Below are 18809 nucleotides of genomic sequence, written 5' to 3'. Positions count from 1 at the left end.
CCCCCTCTTCCTCTCGTCCCATAGTCAAAGTCGGCCTCTTCCCCTGTGTCCCCCCCCGCCCAGGTCCAGCTCATCCACGACACCCCGGCCAGCCCCGACGCCCCCGCCACCCTGCTGACCCCCACGGAGGGGGCTCAGAGCCCCGGGCAGCAGGTCCAGATGACCTGGACCGAGAAGTGCGACGGCGAACCGGCCAAGCCGAAGCCGGCCGGCGCGACCACGCCGGAGGGCCTCAAGGACTTCTTCAACATGAAGCCGTGAGTGCTTTGAGCCTTCTCCCCGTTGTCACGGCGACGGTCCTTCCGGTTCCCGACAGAGCCGTAGAGGTCCGCCGAAAAAAAAGGCTTTGTACGTTTTGAGCGGTTTGTTTTTGCAGAACTTGGAATGGGAACACTGACCTCATGATTCCCAGCTGTGTGGTGACGCTTGTGTGTTTCTCTCCCTGCCACGCTGCAGCGAGTGGGAGAACCTGTAAGTACAGAAGTCCTGATGAACCGCCTCCATTCGCATCTCGTCCCACGCGGACGCGAGCGCTCAGTCGTACTCGCGTGCGAATGAGCGTCTCGTCCCGCCGACCCGGCCGATCAGCGCCGCGAGCTTTTGGAGAGCGTCGCTTCCGCGAACCCGCCTGACGCCGTCGCCTCTCGTCTCCCCTCAGGAACCAGTTCAACGTGCGGCGGATGCACACGGCGCTCCGGCTGAATGAAGTCATCATCAAGAAGTCCTCCGAGGCCAAGCTGGTGCTGCTCAACATGCCCGGGCCGCCCAAGAACCGGACCGCTGACGAGAACTGTATCCTTACGGCGGAGCCGTGCCCAGAGGGGTGTGAACGGCGGGAGGCGAGAGACCGGGGCGCTCTCCTCGTAGTGCGCTTCATCTTCGTCTCCTGACTCCTTCGTCTCCTGACTCCATCTCGTCTCCTGACTCCTTCATCTTCGTCTCCTGACTCCTTCATCTCGTCTCCTGACTCCTTCATCTTCGTCTCCTGACGCCTTCGTCTCCTGACTCCTTCATCTTCGTCTCCTGACTCCATCTCGTCTCCTGACTCCTTCATCTCGTCTCCTGACTCCTTCATCTTCATCTCCCGACTCCTTCATCTCGTCTCCTGACTCCTTCATCTTCGTCTCCTGACTCCTTCATCGTCGTCTCCTGACTCCTTCATCTTCGTCTCCTGACTCCTTCGTCTCCTGACTCCTTCATCTTCGTCTCCTGACTCCTTCATCTCGTCTCCTGACTCCTTCATCTTCGTCTCCTGACTCCTTCGTCTCCTGACTCCTTCGTCTTCGTCTCCTGACTCCATCTCGTCTCCTGACTCCTTCATCTCATCTCCTGACTCCTTCATCTTCGTCTCCTGACTCCTTCATCTTCGTCTCCTGACTCCTTCATCTTCGTCTCCTGACTCCATCTCGTCTCCTGACTCCTTCATCTCATCTCCTGACTCCATCTTCGTCTCCTGACTCCTTCATCTTCCTCTCCTGACTCCTTCATCTTCGTCTCCTGACTCCTTCATCTTCGTCTCCTGACTCTTTCATCTTCGTCTCCTGACTCCTTCATCCTCGTCTCCTGACTCCTCCGCGTCCCGTGCGAGGTGCGATGGACGCGTGCGACTTTTGTTGATGTGGCTACGGCGTAGAAAACGGGTTTGTCAGTAAATCGATTATTTAAAAAAAAAAAAAACTTTAAGCGGCTCTCTACAGACACACAATCAGTTTATTGACCCTCAAATTTTCCTGCTCCGGGAATACAATTACATGTTTGTGTTTTGAGCAATAAACGGGAAATTTAAGTTGACTTGACAAAGAGGCGAATAACTAATTGTGAGGATGGAACTTCCTCGTGTTACGCGCAGGTCGTATTTTACTTTCATTCTTTGAGATCGCTCTTCCAGCCCACCGCTTACAGTCAAGTCGATAAAAGTAATTGTGAAATGTTTCCCCGACTTTAACCTCTTCATCTCGTCTCCTGTCAGAGGGAGAATACACCAACAGTGGATGTTGTGTTGTTGTCTCACAGCGGGTCTGATCAATGTGGACTCGTCTCCTGCAGGTCGACGCAAACAGAACGTCTCAATAGCTTCACATGTCTCACAATACGCTCTCTGGCAGACAGGTGAGGAGATGCATTCGATGCACGCCGGTCCGATCCAGAGAGACTTGAGGTTGCCGGGCCGAGAAATAGCTCTGGAACATTCCTCTCGAGCGAAACCGCAACTTTAGATTCAGTGCGGATGAAACGAGTTTTAACGGGGCGATGGCGAGCTGCAGGATGTCGTTGCTTTCGGATTACGAGTTTCCCCGTTGACCGTCTTCATGCTCAGCTAAACCGTCGTCTCGTTGACCCGGCGTCGGCCTCTCGCCGCGTCATTATTTTCTCTTTTTTAAAAAAATGTTCTTCGTGCTTCCTCTGGTTTCTTTAACACTTTCCCTCCCAAGACATGGAGTTCCTCGAGGTCCTCACCGACGGCCTCACCCGGGTCCTCCTGGTCCGCGGAGGCGGCCGCGAGGTCATCACCATCTACTCCTGAAGGAGCAGCCCCCCTCCCCCCCTCCTCCTCCCCCAGCCCATTTGCTCCCGCTCTCATCAACGCTGCTTCTGTGCGTCGCTCTCACCGTTTATTTTTCTCGCGCCCCGAAACCCGCTCCGCTTCGGCGCCTCTTCCCCCCCCGGCAGACCGACGAGTCGCGTGACGCTCGGCTGCCGGTCCAGTTCGCTACTCGAACTGTCGCCGGCTCTCGAGTCATTTAGACGCTATTTAGATGTAATCCTAAAGATCCTTTTTATTCTTTCCTTCATCGCTCGTGTGTAATCTGCTGTCCCTGGCATCGAGTCGGAGTCGCTCGGCGAGGAGGAGGTAGCGGCGCCGGGCGCTGGGCGTGAGGCGTGAGCGCACATGCTCGCCCGTGTCCGTCTTTGTTTGAATCTCCGCCGATTCTTATCGACGTCTTTTGGTTTTCTCGATTCATTTGCGTATTCTTTCGATCCGAGCGTGGCCTAGCAGCGGTTTTCTGCCGCTGTCGGCTCGTCTGCTTCGCGGCCGCCTCCCGCGGCGCTCCAGCCTGTCGTCTTCCATGTGATTAAAAAGACACCGCGACGCCACGCTCGGGACCGCCGGCTGGCAAGGAGAGTCGTCGCGAAGCATGAACTGTGAAATTCCCGTTGGCATTCAAAGAAGACTGCGGAGAGGAAAAATAAAAGGGGGGGAGGAGGGGCACGTGGATCAAAACCTGCGGCGCCATCTTTAAACCCGATCGCTCCGTCGCATGGCGTCCTTATAACTGTGTGTGTGTGTGTGTTTTTTTACTCGTTTCCGTTACCGCCGACCACTGTCGTTCTACCCGTCCTCCTCACAACCCGTTTCTTTCGTGGCCGCTCATCCCCCGTGGCCACTGCTAGTGCCAAACAAAAAGGAGAAGAGAGAGAGAAAAAGAGCTACGACGAGCTGAGCTTCGTGCGTAGAGATCGACGCGTATTTAAAAACTGTGAACGGTGCGTTTTCCCACCAGGCGGCCGGCGTAACGGCGGAGCGGGGCGACCGAGGAGACGCTCGGCCCCGGAGCCCTCGTGCGGATCACTGTAAATAATGTACACGCTCTGACGCGTTGTTCAGTGTGAGCGTAGTATTTTTGTGACATACTAAAAAGCTTCTAGTGGAGAGAAAAACGCTCCGTCGCTGAGAGGGACAGCTCAAAAAACGCTGTTTAAAAAAAAAATCGATGTATCTATTTATTTATTTATTCATCGGATGGCATAGGCTCCCGTCACTACGGTAACTGTCATTGTAACCTCGACAAGCACCGCACCTGCACTGTCCGCCGCTGTGCACCAAGGGAACATTTTAATGACTTCATTCAATTCACAACAACAAACCAACAAAAAAATAGTAATACTAAATGTTATTTTTTCATCTAGAGAACAAAATATGTATTTACGTTTATAGACGAGAGTCACACACATCGATGAAATAGTTGCGTGTCGTTTTTTTGATTGTTGCTCAAAGATATATTGTTGGGTTTTTTTCCGCCTAATTTAGATACATTAAATGTGCCATATCAAAGTATTTTTTCAAAGATGAAATAGTGGACACAAAAATTCTCATGATTGAATTGGAGAGAACAAAGTGTGAAAATGACTAAACGGAGCCGTCTACTTGAAGCCCGTACGGCGATGGCACTCAAGACGGAAAAGTCGCCCGACAGATGATAAAAGTATCGATGTTCAGACGCTCCGATTGGGAAGTATATCAGCTTTTACCGAGGTGAGGCTATGAACATCAATCGATTGATTATTTATTGGGTCTAAATATAGAGAGAGGACGATGGCTTCTGTAGCTAGGAACCCCGTCGTCCACCAGACTGAACTCTATGCAGTAGACGCTCCAGTGAGATTTTATATCCTCTAGATTGGCGAAGATTTGAGCCGCGCACGTCTTCCTCGACTGAAGGACGTTTGAGCAAATCATATTTAGGTTAAAAAAAGGAAAAAAAAGTGCATCTTGGAAGGAATGTGCAACAGTTGATATCCGGACTCATGTGATCATGTTATTTATTTTTTTACACATATATTTTGTATATGTAGATTTCGTAAGTCTTAAAACAAAACAAAAAAGGAAATATCCAGAACCATCTCTCACGTTGACCAAGGACAGCTGTCACTTTACTTTATTTCAGTTTCTTTCCACGAAGAAACTGTTTTTGGTCATTTGCACTTGTCGTAGAAATATGAATATAAATAAATACGTATATATAAACAGTATATACAATATATGGAAGCAAAACAAATTAGTTTCTAGAAGTATTTACACACAGTATTTAATGTTTTTAGTGTTGCCTGAATGTCGGACCATATGTTGAGAATGCTGCTAGTATCAATAGATTTATTTGTACTGTAAATAGAGACTAAAGCAACATTAAAGATCAAGTGAAAAAGGGTAGAGACATACATATCAGTGGTACCTGTAAACATTTGGCCTGAGATCTCTGGACAGGGTTAGCTTTCTGTTTTATTAGAAAACTATTCTGAATACCGTGATGCAATATTACAACCGAGGGTAAACCCTCCACCTTTCTATTCTCTTTTAAAAAGAAATGCTCTCTTGATTATCATCATCTTTAATCCCATAAGTAAAGTGAACCAATTTCAATGCAACCGATTTTTAATTTACTCCCCCAAAAAAGTTACAGGAATCACCAAAAATACGTTAGAAATATTGAAAAAAAGATTCATCTGCAACGTTTCTAACACGCGTACCTGTGACACCTGCGATGCTCGAGAAGCAGCCGCTCCTAGTTTTCAAAGATTCAAGGGTGCCAAGTCATGAAGAATTTTTTTCTTTAATACGCTTGCCGCACTTATTAACAACTGACGAAAAGAGGTCGTTTTAACGCTTAAAATCAGTTTTTTTGACGAACGCGGCTATTTCGGGAATGTCTCCGCAACATCGCCTGCATCGACTGAGCCTTTTAAACCGATTCAAAAGAAAAGATATCTGATGTTTATTGGAAATGAATTTATTTATGGAATTATAAATGTTTTATAATTGCTGTTTGCATGGTACTATGTGGCAATATTTGTTTGAGTGGTTTCTAGAGTGATGACTTTCATGTTTAAGGGCCAGAGTGGGTAAAAGGTTGTCAAACGTCCTCATCCAGTTTTCGGCTGCGAGAACTCCGGAGGGTTTGGGACACACGGCTAGACCTTGAAAACAAGTCTTTTTGCAAACAAAATAAATAATAATAAAGTATGCGTTCAGTATATTGTTACTTGTTATATTTCAATCTCGCTCAAATAGTCTGAATAGATTTGAGTTTGCGAATGGATGGGCCTCCGAAGCGGTCATTTCACCTTTGTAAATATATATCACTTAAAGTCAGAGACGCTGTAACCGACTAGTGTTGTCTTTCGTTATACACTGTTCTATCACTGTGGACAAAGTCTTAGAGTTTTGTAAGATTATGTGCAATATCGTTCTCACGCTGGTCACTTTTTTTTTTCTTCGTCACAATTATTTATTTTCTGTAAACAAACTGGAGGTTGTCACTTTATTTCACGAGCGTGTTCGTCACCGGGTCGTTCAGACGTAGAGCGACAGAGTTCATCCCGAACGTGGCTGAAGCGCTTTCATCCCCGAGGGGAACTCCGACCGCTCCGGTCTGTCCAGCGAGAGCCAGCCTGCTCTGGACACTCCCACAGCGGCCTCTGGTGGCGCACACGTGTATTACAGCTCTCTAAAACAATAAGATTACATAACATCATCTTGCTGCAGGTTTTTTTTGAACGACAATAAAGCCGAAACCTACCCGCTGATTATGTTGACATCTTAGCGTTTCAGCTATTTTATTTATTTTCGTGGACATTTTTAAGCACGCATCACACATTCTTTTCCTTTCTATTGCCAAAAAAGAAGAAAAAGGATAATATTAACCGTTACATTTAAAGTGCTTGTCACTCAAATCTGTGAGGTGAGCCTTCCCAGAATCCCTCCTCCCCCCCACACCCCATCTGCCCCAATTCCCCGGCCTCTCCCCATCCCAGCCACTACATCCGCCCAGCTCTGTATTTTTTAATGTGATTGCAGTGTAATTCTGAAAAAATGATCAAATAATATAAAACTTGCGCTTCCAATCATGGCGCTGGCTCTGTTTGGACGACACGAGATAGTCTACTTAGAAACCAGCACGCCCCCCCCTCACCCCACCCCACGACTGATCCACGAGTAAGATCAGATCCTTCTTCTTCTTCGCCTGCACAACTGTAGCATGAGACAAACTTGCCGGTGATCATTACTCAGTCTCCATCCTTAAATGGATATTAAGGGCTCTGAAACACATCTGTTACCGGGTAGAGGCGGCTGTCCCGATAAGACACCGACAGAGAGAGAAAAAAGAGAAAAAAACAGCCCCAGATTATGGCAGAGAGGGACGTAAACACACACACACACACACACGTGTCTGTAGCTGAGAGGAGATCGCGGCCCTCGGTGCGTCTGATGACGGAGGAGCGCGGCGCTCACAGCTCAGACCGTCGGCCTCTCTGGGAGTTTAGGAGAAGAACTCGAGTGTCTGTCCACGCAGTGCAAGCAGAGCCAGGTGCCAGACATGTTGTGTAACTCAGTGCATGCATGAATTACCCTGAACAAGGTGTATTGACAATATATTGGGTGTTTGTGGTATACAAGTATTTGTTTATATCAGTTAGAAAACATTTATTTCTAGTCGTATGAATTTATTTTTTTCTCCAATCTTTCCTTAGGACTGGCCAATCATTGTAGTCAAGATTATTATTATTATTATAGGACGATTCTATTTTTTATGGTAGATTTGTTGACAAGGTCTTCTCATTGTGTCAAATTGTATCTGCAGATAAACTGATAACCAAAGTATATATTTCAGTTAACGACATACACGGTGCGCTCCAGTGAATTGGATGCAGTCGACATGGTTTTATTTCCCACTTGAAATAAAATGGAACAAAGTTCAGTTCACAAATTGTTTCTATTGGGTAAGATGATGAAAGTGCCAAAGTAGTAGAGGAGATGCCAGCAGAAAAACTATTTTATTATTAGGTTATATATTCAGTGTATATTGAAGTATAATAAAAGTATAATAATTACCAATCGCAAAAAAACTCGTCTGGTCAGTCGATATTCAGACAACCTTGAAAGACAAAGTTTAACATTTTGGGGAATGCGGTTATTCAACGAGAGTTATTACAGAGCGAAAATGTGGAGAACAAACCAAAAATAATAACGTCCACCAATCAGCATCCAACAATCATTCATCAGCCTCTTGCATCTGGTTTGATTGGACAAAAACAAAAGAATTGTTGCCCAAAATGTCCCATCACATAATTTGATCTTCAACATTCGTGAAATTGTCATTAGAATATAAATTTTGTTCTGGCCCAACATTTTTTTGTGTGACATTTGTGCATCATCGTTATCATATTTACCCCGACAAGCGACGACGTTATCGATCTTCACATTTAACTCTCGGGAATAAACGCGTTCCCCGCTTGCCTTACTTCATTTACGGAGTACTTCCCTCCAGAGGAACCCCGTCACGGTCCAGCTTTGAATTCACTGGAGTTGTGGGAAACATTTTGTATAGATGCCTGACAATGTAATGGATATATATATATGATATATATCTACACACACAGCATACACACAGACACGCTTGTATCAAATTTCAGTAATATGAAAATGCTTTTTTCATTCCGAACTGTTCCCGACTCTTCCTGGATACTGTCCCTGGTCTTCTGGTCACGCCGGAGTGCGTTCCTTTCAGTTTTGTGGGAGTGTGTATGTGTGTACATGTGCACTTGTAACGCTGGGGGCGGGGTGGGAGGGGGCTACATGTAAATAAATCAAATAGTTAGCGTGGAGGTGTTCTTTTTGTGTCGTTGTAAGTTAAATATTATCACATTTTAAAAAAGAACCTATTATTCTCTATTGTGTTTCATGGTACATTAAAAAAAAGAAAAAGTTGTATCTTACATTTCAAATGCTTATATCTATGGCTTCTGGCGATACCCGTTCCATTTTATAGATTTGTCAGCACAAAATGCAATAAACCAATACCATTTTATTACAGCAAGTGTGTCTGGAGTTTTTAATCTCGTCTTGTTTTGACAATGAAAGTGTTACAAATTAAAAAAAAGACTAAAACAAATCACGGTTGGAAAAGAACAAAGGAGTCCATCATAAACCAAAATATATAATGTACTTTTACACACGTCACTTCTCCTCAGTTCATGTCACGTGTCACGAGAATCAATTAATAATTACCTTCTGGCTAATAACAATTGAAAACACAGACCTTTAGGTAGTCTGGACAAGTCATCCAACAGATTGTAATAACCGTGTAATAACCGGAATCAAACTAAAACACAACACTAAAGAAACACGGATTAAAAGCTTTTACAAAACATCCAACCTACCAATATTACAGCGGGTAAACTCACTGCAGAGGGCCGACGTGGCGTCTACGTGTCACAGGGACGTGATTCATTCGTCTGTCAGTAATGTCGGGGGTACATGGAGAGAGGCGGGGCCTGGCCCATGCTGCTGGGGGGCTGCTGAGCGGCGGCGGCGGCGGCGGGGCTCACCAGGTGGTTCAGAGACGGTCCGCTCTGGATGAGCGTGTCCAGCGCTTTCTGCACACTCGGGTTGTCAAAATTGATGCCCGAAGCGGACGAGGGGAGCCTCTGCCCCCCCGGTGGGACCTGCATGCGTCCCGGCGGGGCGCCGTAACCCTGGGACGCGCCCGCGGAGGGGCCCGCCATGGGCTGGCGGGGCGGGACCTGGACGGGGGCCGGGCCGAGAGCGGCGTACGCCTTGGACTGGGAGGCGGGGGCCGGGCCTCCGGCGCCCGCCGCCGGGGCCCCGCCGCCGCTGTTGAACAGGCTGAGGATCTTGGCCTGCAGCTCCTGCTGGTGGCTCGGGGTCGCCGCGGCGCTCGTCGCCGCCGCCGGGAGGCCGAGGTGGCCGGACTGCGGTTGGGCGAGAGCGGAGTGGGAGGGAGGAGCCAGCCCCGCGGCGGAGGCGGGGACGTCGCGGTGCGCCGCCGCCGGAGCCGCACCGTGGACTCCGGCTGCGAGGCGAAAGGCTCGGTTAGAATTTGCGGTTCGGCCGAATATTACAGGGTTCTTACACATTTTGATCAATGGATTTCCAGGACTTTTCCAGGACTTTAAACCAAATTTCCATGACCAAACTAAAATGTCAGTATAAACATGAAAACTGTAGAAAATGTTGCGTATCGAGAGCGTACGCCGGCTTATATTTTGAACGTCTTTCTTTAAAAAATATATTAATTATTTTAAACGCGGCGTAAATGAACGCGTGATTTTAACAAATTTCCATGACTTTTCCAAAACTTTCATGATTTAAGTTTTTTCCATGACTTTTCCAGGCCTGGAAATGACCATTTTTAAATTCCATGACTTTTCCAGGTTTTCAATGACCGTACGAACCCTGGATTAGACCGACGAAGCTCGTGGAGCAACTGTTCCTCCATTTTAGGTCCTACCAGAAGAAACAACGTTCCTCTTACCTGGATCTGCGGCGCTTCGCAGCAGCCGAGCTCTTTTGTCCTTCAGGTACGCGATGAGCGTGTCCATTTCATCGGGGGTTACAAATCTACCCGGCAACCACAAAGGAAAGAAAAAAAACACGACGGGAAGGAGTGAGAAACCGAAGGCTGACGCGGGCGTCACAGACACTTAAAAAGTTGAAGATTCTCCGCCCACCTGTTCTCCGACAGCAGGGTGATGGAGGTGAGCACGGAGACGGGGTGGCTCTCCCTGTCCGGCTCCCGGAGCAGCACGTCGTCCGCCATCTTGGCGGCCTTCCTGGCGATCTCCTCGCGCTCTTTTTCACGGTTTTCCACTTTGTAGGTGTCGTAGTTGTGGGCGACCAGCATCATGGCGTCCTGCATCGGCATGTTGCGATGCTCTGTGTGTAAAAATAAAAATAAATTGAAAAAGAAAGGCAAACATTTGTAATACGACTTTTTTTTTGGGGGGGGGGGGTCGGTCGGTGAGGTCAATTTTCCGTGCGTTACCTTGCGGTGTGCCGAACAAGATGTTGACGGTGCAGGACCGGTGGACCTGGTGCTGCTGGGTGATGATGATGGCGAACGGCGTGCGGGCTCTGCCGACGTCCTCCAGCGCCTGGGTGAGGGACACCTCGGTGTTGAGGAAGATCAGATCCACCACCATGCCCAGGTCACGGACTTTACGTCCGACCGTCTCAGCATACTCCCGACAGGTGTTTGTGAAGCACATGTACACACAGGGAGACACACACACAGACACACACAGAGAGAGAGAGAGAGAGAGAGAGACAGAGAGCGATATGAAATAAAAACACGGCGTGCGCCGCTCCAACGCGCGGTGACGTCGCTCGCTCCCCGCGGCGCCCGAGAGAGCGGACATACTTTTGCGCCTTGTTGACGACGATCACCGAGCAGTCGACGGGCCGCTCGCTGTCGGAGCGCCGCTGCAGCTCCTCGTAGTACTGCCGGTACAACTCGTTGCGGCGGCGCTCCTCCGGTCGAGCGCGGTCGTCCGCCGCGGAAGCGAGGCTGGCGGCGGCGGCGGCGGCGGCTGGACGGGGGGGAAACGACGGTCAGTTTCACGAGTTGAAGACAAGTTCGAAAAACGTCAAACAGGTGCAACTCGGACATTTGTATTGTTATTATAAACGCTGAAGGCGTGTCAAGAAAAACTACAAGTCACCACTTAACACCTCTGAGGTGATTACATAATCGCATCATTTGACACAAAGTTGGTCGATTTACGGTGCAATCGTATCTCGATAGAAATCTCGTGAAATAGGAAAATCGATCCAAGCCGATGGATATTAAAGTTATCGCGAGCTTTCATTTATTACTTTTAAATACAGAAATAAATGTGTACGTTCATTGTTGCTGCTAGTTTCTAGTCACCAAATCCACAACAAAGAAATCATGATCACCTGCAGGTCAAACACCATGCCAATCATCACACACACACACACACACACACACACACACACACACACACACACACACACACACACACACACACACACACACACACACACACACACACACACACACACACACACACACACACACACACACACACACACACACACACACACACACACACCTTCTGGCTCGCGGCGTCCGTTCCAGGCATCTCGGTACGGGTCCCTGTGGGGCTCCTCCTTCCTCCGGTAGAACTCTTCTGCGCCGCTGCCGCCGCGGTAGAATCGGTCGTAGTCGTCTCTGCTGTGTGGAAACATTTCAGGTTCAGACAAAAATATATATAGACACACGACGACTTAAAATGTGACCTCGCCGGCTCCGGGTCGCCACCTGTACGCAGGATCCCTGGCGTCTTTGTCTCTGGTCTCGGCGGCGCGGTACCGGTAGTCGTGGTCGCGAGAGTGGCCGGCCGGCCTCGCCTCTCTGGCCGAGTCCCTCGCGTCGCGGCCGTCCCGTGACTCGCGGCCCTCCCGAGGCTCGCGGCCGTCGCGGCCCTCCCGAGGCTCGCGGCCCTCCCGAGGCTCGCGGCCCTCCCGAGGCTCGCGGCCATCTCGAGACTCGCGGCCGTAGACGGGCGAGCGCGAGCGCGGCCGAGGCTCTTTGCCGTCGGCGTAACCGCCGTAGGCGGCGAGGGGGGCGGTGGAGGCGGAGCCGGCCCTGAGAGAGGAGTCATCCGTTAGTGTCGGGACGGCGAGCGTCAGGCTGCCTGGGACGTGCCGACCCGGGGCCACGTGTGTCCGTGACTCCAGGGGACAGGACTACTTTGTATGGAACACACGAGTCGGTATTTAGTCAACATGAAATATGAGCGAGAGGAAGCAGCCGTCGCCTTGGCAACAGGGAACTAGCACAAATTCATCCAGGCGGCGATTCAGAGACGACGGCGTTTTGAAAATGTCCAGCGGGAATCCAGCTCTTAAAGTGAACACGTCCCCCACGCCGTGGCTGCGTCCCCTTTTTGAACAAGGCGCTTTATTTTGAAAGTGTGCTCCGGTGAGATGATGTGGCGACTCTCAGGTGGCAACAACAAGTGCACATTTGCTGGAAATTTTAGCAACAAAACAAATAAAAAATATTGAACAATTGCGGCTTTATGTCATTGAATACATTTCTAGAAGGAACAGATTTTGAATAGCGTAGAACATTCCCCCGTCGTGTTTAGAGGTCAGCTCCAACATTTATATGGGAGGTCAGTTCGGTTTAAAGGTGAGGCACACAAGTGTTTCAAATTGAAAGAATAAAAAAGATACCAAAAAAACACCCAATAAGTACTGGATGCTGTACTTTTACCACATATTCCTCGCAAGTTCCGTGTGACCCAACGCTTTTTGCTTTTTGAAATATGCAACTGGATCACGTTGGCACAATAATCACACACGTGGTTGTGTGTCTGTGATCTTATGGGTGTGAAGGCCCAGTCGGCGGCGGGATGCTTTGACCCGTTTAACAAACCAAATTAGTTGAAGGTCGTGTATTAAGACAGGAATGTATATTTAATATAAATAAATCAGGTTCCTCCTTACGCTGGTTGCACAGTCTACCTGTAGAAGATGAAATGCAGTGCAGAACCACAGTGCAGAACCACAGGGCAGAACCTCTCTGCAGAACGCGAGCATGTGAAACAAAGACACTTTAAATTACATGTAAAGGACTTTTCCTCTTTATTTCAACAGATCTGGGAACATTAACTTGGGCTTGAACTCTTGGGTCCACGAACATCGCAAACCCGTCCTCCGTGAAGCGGACGCCCCGCGGTGGGAATGACAGTCGAGGGAAATGTGAGACGCGTTTGTTTGGGTTTACCGGCACCTCGCAGGTGAGCGTAGTTCTTCTCGTCCCATCCCGCGTTACTTTACCTTCGTGGAGGGCTCTGCTGGGATTGAGGTTTAGCTTGCCGTCGCTCCACTGCCATATTTACATCTGAAAACAAATCAATCCAAACGTTGAACACAACAGTGACATGTTAATCAGTTTCTCTCGTTTCACGCGGAACGGAGTCGGCCCGCGTGAACACGCCCGCGATCCAAATGGAAAGTGAGCTCCTGAGATTTCCGATGCTCGAAAAAGTCAAAATGCAGCAAGTCGAGTTTCCGAAATCGGTCGAGATTGAGTTCAAGGTGAAGAAATGAAGGCGTTCGTTTGGGTGTTTAAAAGTCGACTTCACGCTCGCGGAGCTCGAGCGTGGAAATTAAGACTTTCGGCTGGAAATTAGTGACGCGTCGAAAATGACAGATTCAGGCCGTACCAGAATTTAAGAATTGTTTATTTGCTTTGTATGCCAATGATGTCACATGTTTACAGAAAAATTGTAGGTAGAAAATAAAAATAAAAAAACATGGCTAAATAATAGTTTTTGTGAATGGATGTTGAGCTGAAGATCAACTCGGACGTCTCCGGGTGCCCCGACCCATCGCAGCTGGTCATTATCGGACAGTAAAGACGATCAGACGACGCAAAACTTGCAGGAAAATGTCTCCGCGCAGGAGGAAGTCGCAGGACGCCGTCGCATCGACGCCACGGACGCGACTCGTGCTCCACGGCGAGCCGGCCCGCTCAGGAGAGTCCCGAGTGGGCCGGGCTTTTCAAAAAGACGCTGCCCAAAAGTTGGTCGATTTATGGTTGCAATCGTATCGCGATAGAAATCTCGTAAAATAGGAAAATCGATCCAAGCCGATGGATATTAAAGTTATCGCGAGCTTTCATTTATTACTTTTAAATACAGAAATAAATGTGTACGTCAAAGTGAAATTTGGACATCTTTCATTGTTGCTGCTGTTTTCTCGTCACCAAATCCACAACAAAGAAATCATGATCACCTGCAGGACAAACACTTGAAACACCATGCCAATCATTGAACACACACACACACACACACACACACACTGAACACCTTGTAGCGAGACAATCACACCCACTGCGGTTACGGCTTACCTATTTTATAACCTTTATATATTCGACCCTTTTGGCCAGACTTTGCAGCTTCCGCTTCCTCAACACGTTCAAATTGTACAAATCCGAACCCACGAAACAGGGACACGCCTGGAAGAGGAACATTTGAAAAGTGGTACAGTCTTAGGATCATTTTTGAAGAACATTTTGGATACCTACCCACTTTTTTTTTTTAAATAAAAAAATAAAAGCTACATCCTTTTGAATTTGACATGCTTGCATTTCATGAATAAAAAAACACGACGCATGATGCTACGAGACAGGATTAAAATGATGCCGTGAAATTAATTTCTTGCTTGCATTGTGTTTTACTGACCGATTATCTTCCCATAAGGGCCGAACAGCTCTTCCAAATCCTTCTTTTCCATGTCGGAGGTCGGCAAATTCCCAACAAATATCCGCCTCTCCAAATCTCGAGGATCGCTGCTGCTGCAGGTGCGGGACGGGGACGGGCTGTGGCTTCGTCGGCGAGACATGACTCGACGTGGGTTTACCGCTTCCTTTTCTTTCTTCGGGCGTCTCAAAATGCGTGAAAAAGTGCGGTCCGTTCGCGAACCGGCGCCTTTAAATTGTCGTCCGAAATCCTGAAACGTGTCAGTGATTGAAGAGAAGAGATCAAATATCTTGGGGAGGCATGAAAAGTGGCAGCATTGCAAAAGGTGCAAATCAAAATGACACCAAAAATTCAGACAATGGAAATGTGGCAAATAAATGTTCAAATGCAGCAAAATTTAAAACGGGTCGTGCCGGTTGAGTCGCAAATTCTTCGGAAACCTTTAAAAACTAATTGAAAAACAGTTCATGAGTGTGTCCGATACATTTCTTTGGCGCTCACTTGCACAACTGGATATTATTAGATTTAACGCTTCGCTGAAACGTACGAGAGAGAGAGAGAGCGAGCGGCATGATTAATAAATACGCAGCGTATTAAAACGCAAATGTGAATTCGCCGCACAAATCCGGTGACGCAGCAGCGTGACGACGTGAAAGCTTCGTAGAACCTTTCGTAGTCCGTACCCGATCTGATAAATGTGCACTTGAAAAGCTTCCAACGGGCTTTTCCCCTTTTCTCTGGGCTCCCGGACGGAAATATTGCCTTGAAAATGATTCAATTTCAAACGTTTAGAGCCCAATATGATCGCGCCATCAGAGTCCTGACATTAATTCGCCGTTCAGCAATGATGTCAACAAGTGATAACCAAAGAAAGTTTCTGCATATTCATTTTTCCTTTTAGAAGATAATATATATATATATTTTTTATTGACATCACTTGACATCTGAATTTAAAGCTGCAGCGCGACTCAGGGCGCATTTTATATGACGTCGTTGTTCGTTGTAGGATATACTACAGGGTTATTAAATTAAAATTCGACAAAGTCCAATTAGGGAGAATTTCCTCCTGCGAAAGTCCAGAACATCCTAATGAAGTCTCACCGGCGCTGTGATAACAGTAAACGACTGCAAGTCGATGGGGAAACACTTTTCCTGGATTTCACGCAAAAAAAACCCGAAAAAGTCGTTAAAAATGCTGATTTGCTTTTATCAGTTGACACGCGTCACTTTTGGTTTGAACCAGCGCGCGGCTGCACTCGGCTTCATTTGTGTCGTTTTCCAGCATTTTCAGTTTCCTCTGGATGAGTTGACGATCTGGCAACTGGCCGCTACGTCGTTAAAGAGGTGGACCCCCAGGAATGCGCCGACCTCAATGAAAAGACAAGGAGAGGATCCAGGCAGAGGCCCGGGTCTCTGCAGGTACCGACGTCGCCACACGTGTCTTGGGCCATTAGTGAGGATTAAGACGAATCATTTGTGTGCGAGTCAAGACATTGCTTTTTAGGAAAAACGCATCACTGTGCCTTTACGTTTTGGGGAACATTGCCCAACATTGTTAGGCCAACATTGTGGCTGATTTCATTTGAGGCAAGACAAATGTGCCCCATTGGGTTTGTATGGTTTCATTAATTAACGGTGCAGATAATCCTCAAACGGCGTATGCAGAATTTTTTCCAAATGATCCTCTTCTCTTGAAATGGTAAAAACATCTCGAGGGAAATCGTTGATGAAATGAAATCGTTGGACTCGCGATCGCCTCGAAAGACACCAATGTACGAATGTTTTTTTCTTCAATGAAAGAAATGATTTGAAATGTCTTGAGGATAAGTTGCCACATCTTTAAGTGGCAAACATGCCAGAGAATAAAATAAATTCAATCCCAACACACATTACAAAGATAAAAAAGGATTTATATGTCATTACATTCATGGATGGAGAATATTCACATGTTTTTTAAGGGAGCAACCCTTCACATACCTTATTCTGAACCGTGACGCCCTGGATTCTGTGTCAACATAATTTTAAAACCCCCAAGTGTCTGAAAGGGAGAAAAAAATTAATCAATAACAATTTTACTGCTTAGGAAATAAGTCACTTGAAACACTCCCATGAGAATTGGTTTATTGCCAAATATGTTACACATAGGAGGAATTTGGCTCGGTGATTGGTGCGTGACAATAAACATGAGTGCGCAACTAGTGTTGTTCGTGTCTGTCGGTGCTTGATACTACATCGTCTGACTTTCTCCCAAAGCTGGTAGGAAGAAGAGTGATGTACAAAAAGGGGCGAGTCATTTCAAAAGGTCATGGAGAAGGTCACACATTTTTTGGGAGAAACCTAAATTCATATCAAAACTACAAACAATAATCTAATTTTCAAATTAAAAAAACAAGAACAAAAATTCACAAACAGAGATATAATTTTAAAAAGATAAAAGTTAACGTATAAAGGTTGAAATCCAACATTGTTAAATCGAGCCGTCAAACCAGTTATTCATGTTTGTAACTTTGTATTCTTCCTGGACCACACAGACAGTTCTTGACACGACCTCGAGCACATGAACCGGAAGTATCCTAAATCAATTCAGGAGTATTTAGACTCCAGTATTATCATCACGTGTCCAATCCGGTAAAAACACACGAATTAAAATGCGGTAATCGGTTTGTATCAGCTGGTTTTGAAAAGGAAGCCGGTAACTAAATAAAACACACCGCGCCGAAACCGTAAATCTTATTCTTGCTGATGTGTAAATCATAATAGTTTTTATAGACGAGTTTGCTTGGCGGTACTTTGGTCACATTTCAACCCGGGTCGTCCCTCAGAGATCACCGCAATGTGAGCGGTCAAATACGATGGGATGCTGTAAGTGAGAACAGATCGACTCATCCCGAGCTGGGTGGTTTTGTTTAACAAACAGAAAAACGATTAAACATCGCCTCACGTCCACACCGCCATTCCTCGGTGTGTTAACGGTCAGTGGCGGCTGTTCTCTGAGCTAACGCTACATCGCGTTAGCATCAATCTCTAATGTCTTAAAAAGCAAACGGCTCGCGTTGTAGTTTCATGAGCAACTACAGGGAGGTAAAGTACGTCGTTGTGTTGCAGACAGCAGAGCTACTCTGTACCCACCTTCAGTGTGATTCTCTGTTTACAGACTATGGAGGCTACGCGATGGCGCTAGCTTCTCACAAAGCCGCTCTTCTTTTTCTTCTTCTTCTTCTTTATTTTACGGTAGCTGCCTCTTGTTCTTCTTCTCCGTCTTCTTTTGCGGCAGCGGTTACTATTGTAGATTGGATTAGCCCCCTACCGGTTACTTGTAAAATAATAAACTTGTGTCTATTTCCCTTTGCTCCACATTTAAGGACGTCATTTACGAGGGACGCATACCTTCCAAACTTCGTCAGTGTGCGGTATTGAACCCCTCCTCGTTGTACTGTGTGAAAAGTAACGTTATGTAGATAAAGACAACAACGGGAGGACCAGATAGCACTAGGATCACGCGGGTACATCATCCGATCAAGCCCCTTGTCCCCTTCTGACTCTACCTCCCATTGGAGGGATGCATTGTGTACACACTGGTAATGCACCAATAAGCTGGATGCCAACCGCCAAAAAACAAGAAGAAGAACCGGTTGCCATATTTAATACATGGGTAACATACGAAATATTGTTTTGCTACCCAATCAGTGAAACATAAACACCTATTTCTAAAAAAAAGTGAATTTACAATTCCATCCCATTTCCCTCAATATACTTACATATAAATATAAATAGTAGCTAAGGACAAGGACAACAAAGATCGACAATGAAGGTAAACAAAAAACAAGAGGGTTATGTACACAACATGGAACAAATGGGTGTAAACATACATTTTATATAAATAAATACATAGATACATAGATCGAAATAAATACATACAATGTGCCAATGAACCTGTTAGAGCCCCTATTCTATTTACTATACTGTGACTTGTTCATGGTACATACACTATTGTG

At 46.9% G+C, this 18809-nt stretch overlaps 2 protein-coding genes across 12 annotated transcripts in view; one reads left to right on the top strand and one right to left on the bottom strand.

Moving 5' to 3' along the window:
• slc12a5a (solute carrier family 12 member 5a) overlaps window positions 1–8590 on the top strand; it is a 176084-nt gene extending 167494 nt beyond the window's left edge. For 2 of the 7 annotated variants that reach the window (XM_056438381.1, XM_056438379.1), the window contains 2 exons: window positions 64–257; window positions 377–727. In XM_056438381.1, coding sequence (XP_056294356.1) covers window positions 64–257; window positions 377–632 — 450 coding nt within the window. In that variant the 3' untranslated portion in view covers window positions 633–727. Of the gene's footprint in view, window positions 1–24; window positions 258–376; window positions 793–2432 lie in introns of those variants that run through there. The other 5 variants (XM_056438380.1, XM_056438376.1, XM_056438382.1 and 2 more) reach the window with 4 other exon arrangements.
• A 5-nt stretch (window positions 8591–8595) lies between these two features.
• On the bottom strand, window positions 8596–18256 carry ncoa5 (nuclear receptor coactivator 5). Of its 5 annotated transcripts, none has more exons than XM_056438386.1 (12): window positions 17944–18256; window positions 16792–16852; window positions 14797–15064; window positions 14463–14570; window positions 13388–13451; window positions 11862–12188; window positions 11653–11771; window positions 10938–11106; window positions 10563–10792; window positions 10249–10453; window positions 10053–10138; window positions 8596–9590 (listed from the first exon to the last, which is right to left on the bottom strand). In XM_056438386.1, the coding sequence occupies exons 3-12, from the start codon at window positions 14954–14956 to the stop codon at window positions 9016–9018; spliced, it is 2043 nt and encodes a 680-aa protein (XP_056294361.1). In that variant the 5' UTR covers window positions 14957–15064; window positions 16792–16852; window positions 17944–18256; the 3' UTR covers window positions 8596–9015. The 5 variants fall into 5 exon arrangements, with proteins under 5 accessions (XP_056294361.1, XP_056294359.1, XP_056294362.1 ...); XM_056438384.1 differs by having other exon boundaries at window positions 11653–11774; window positions 17944–18254; XM_056438387.1 differs by having other exon boundaries at window positions 10563–10765; window positions 11653–11774; window positions 17944–18254.
• Window positions 18257–18809: the final 553 nt, after the last annotated feature.

The sequence above is a fragment of the Pseudoliparis swirei genome, chromosome 18, assembly GCF_029220125.1.
Source record: "Pseudoliparis swirei isolate HS2019 ecotype Mariana Trench chromosome 18, NWPU_hadal_v1, whole genome shotgun sequence".
Taxonomy (NCBI): domain Eukaryota; kingdom Metazoa; phylum Chordata; class Actinopteri; order Perciformes; family Liparidae; genus Pseudoliparis; species Pseudoliparis swirei.
Note: the sequence above shows the minus strand (reverse complement) of the source record. Positions and strands in the feature narration are given on the sequence as shown.

Coding starts and splice junctions, on each gene's coding strand:
- ncoa5 (XM_056438384.1), bottom strand. CDS start 14,956: ATGTCTCGCCGACGAAGCCACAGCCCGTCCCCGTCCCGCACCTGCAGC. Junction 14,571..14,796: donor CCCTTATGGGAAGATAATCG/GTCAGTAAAACA, acceptor TTCCTCTTCCAG/GCGTGTCCCTGTTTCGTGGG. Junction 10,454..10,562: donor CTTGTTCGGCACACCGCAAG/GTAACGCACGGA, acceptor TTTTACACACAG/AGCATCGCAACATGCCGATG.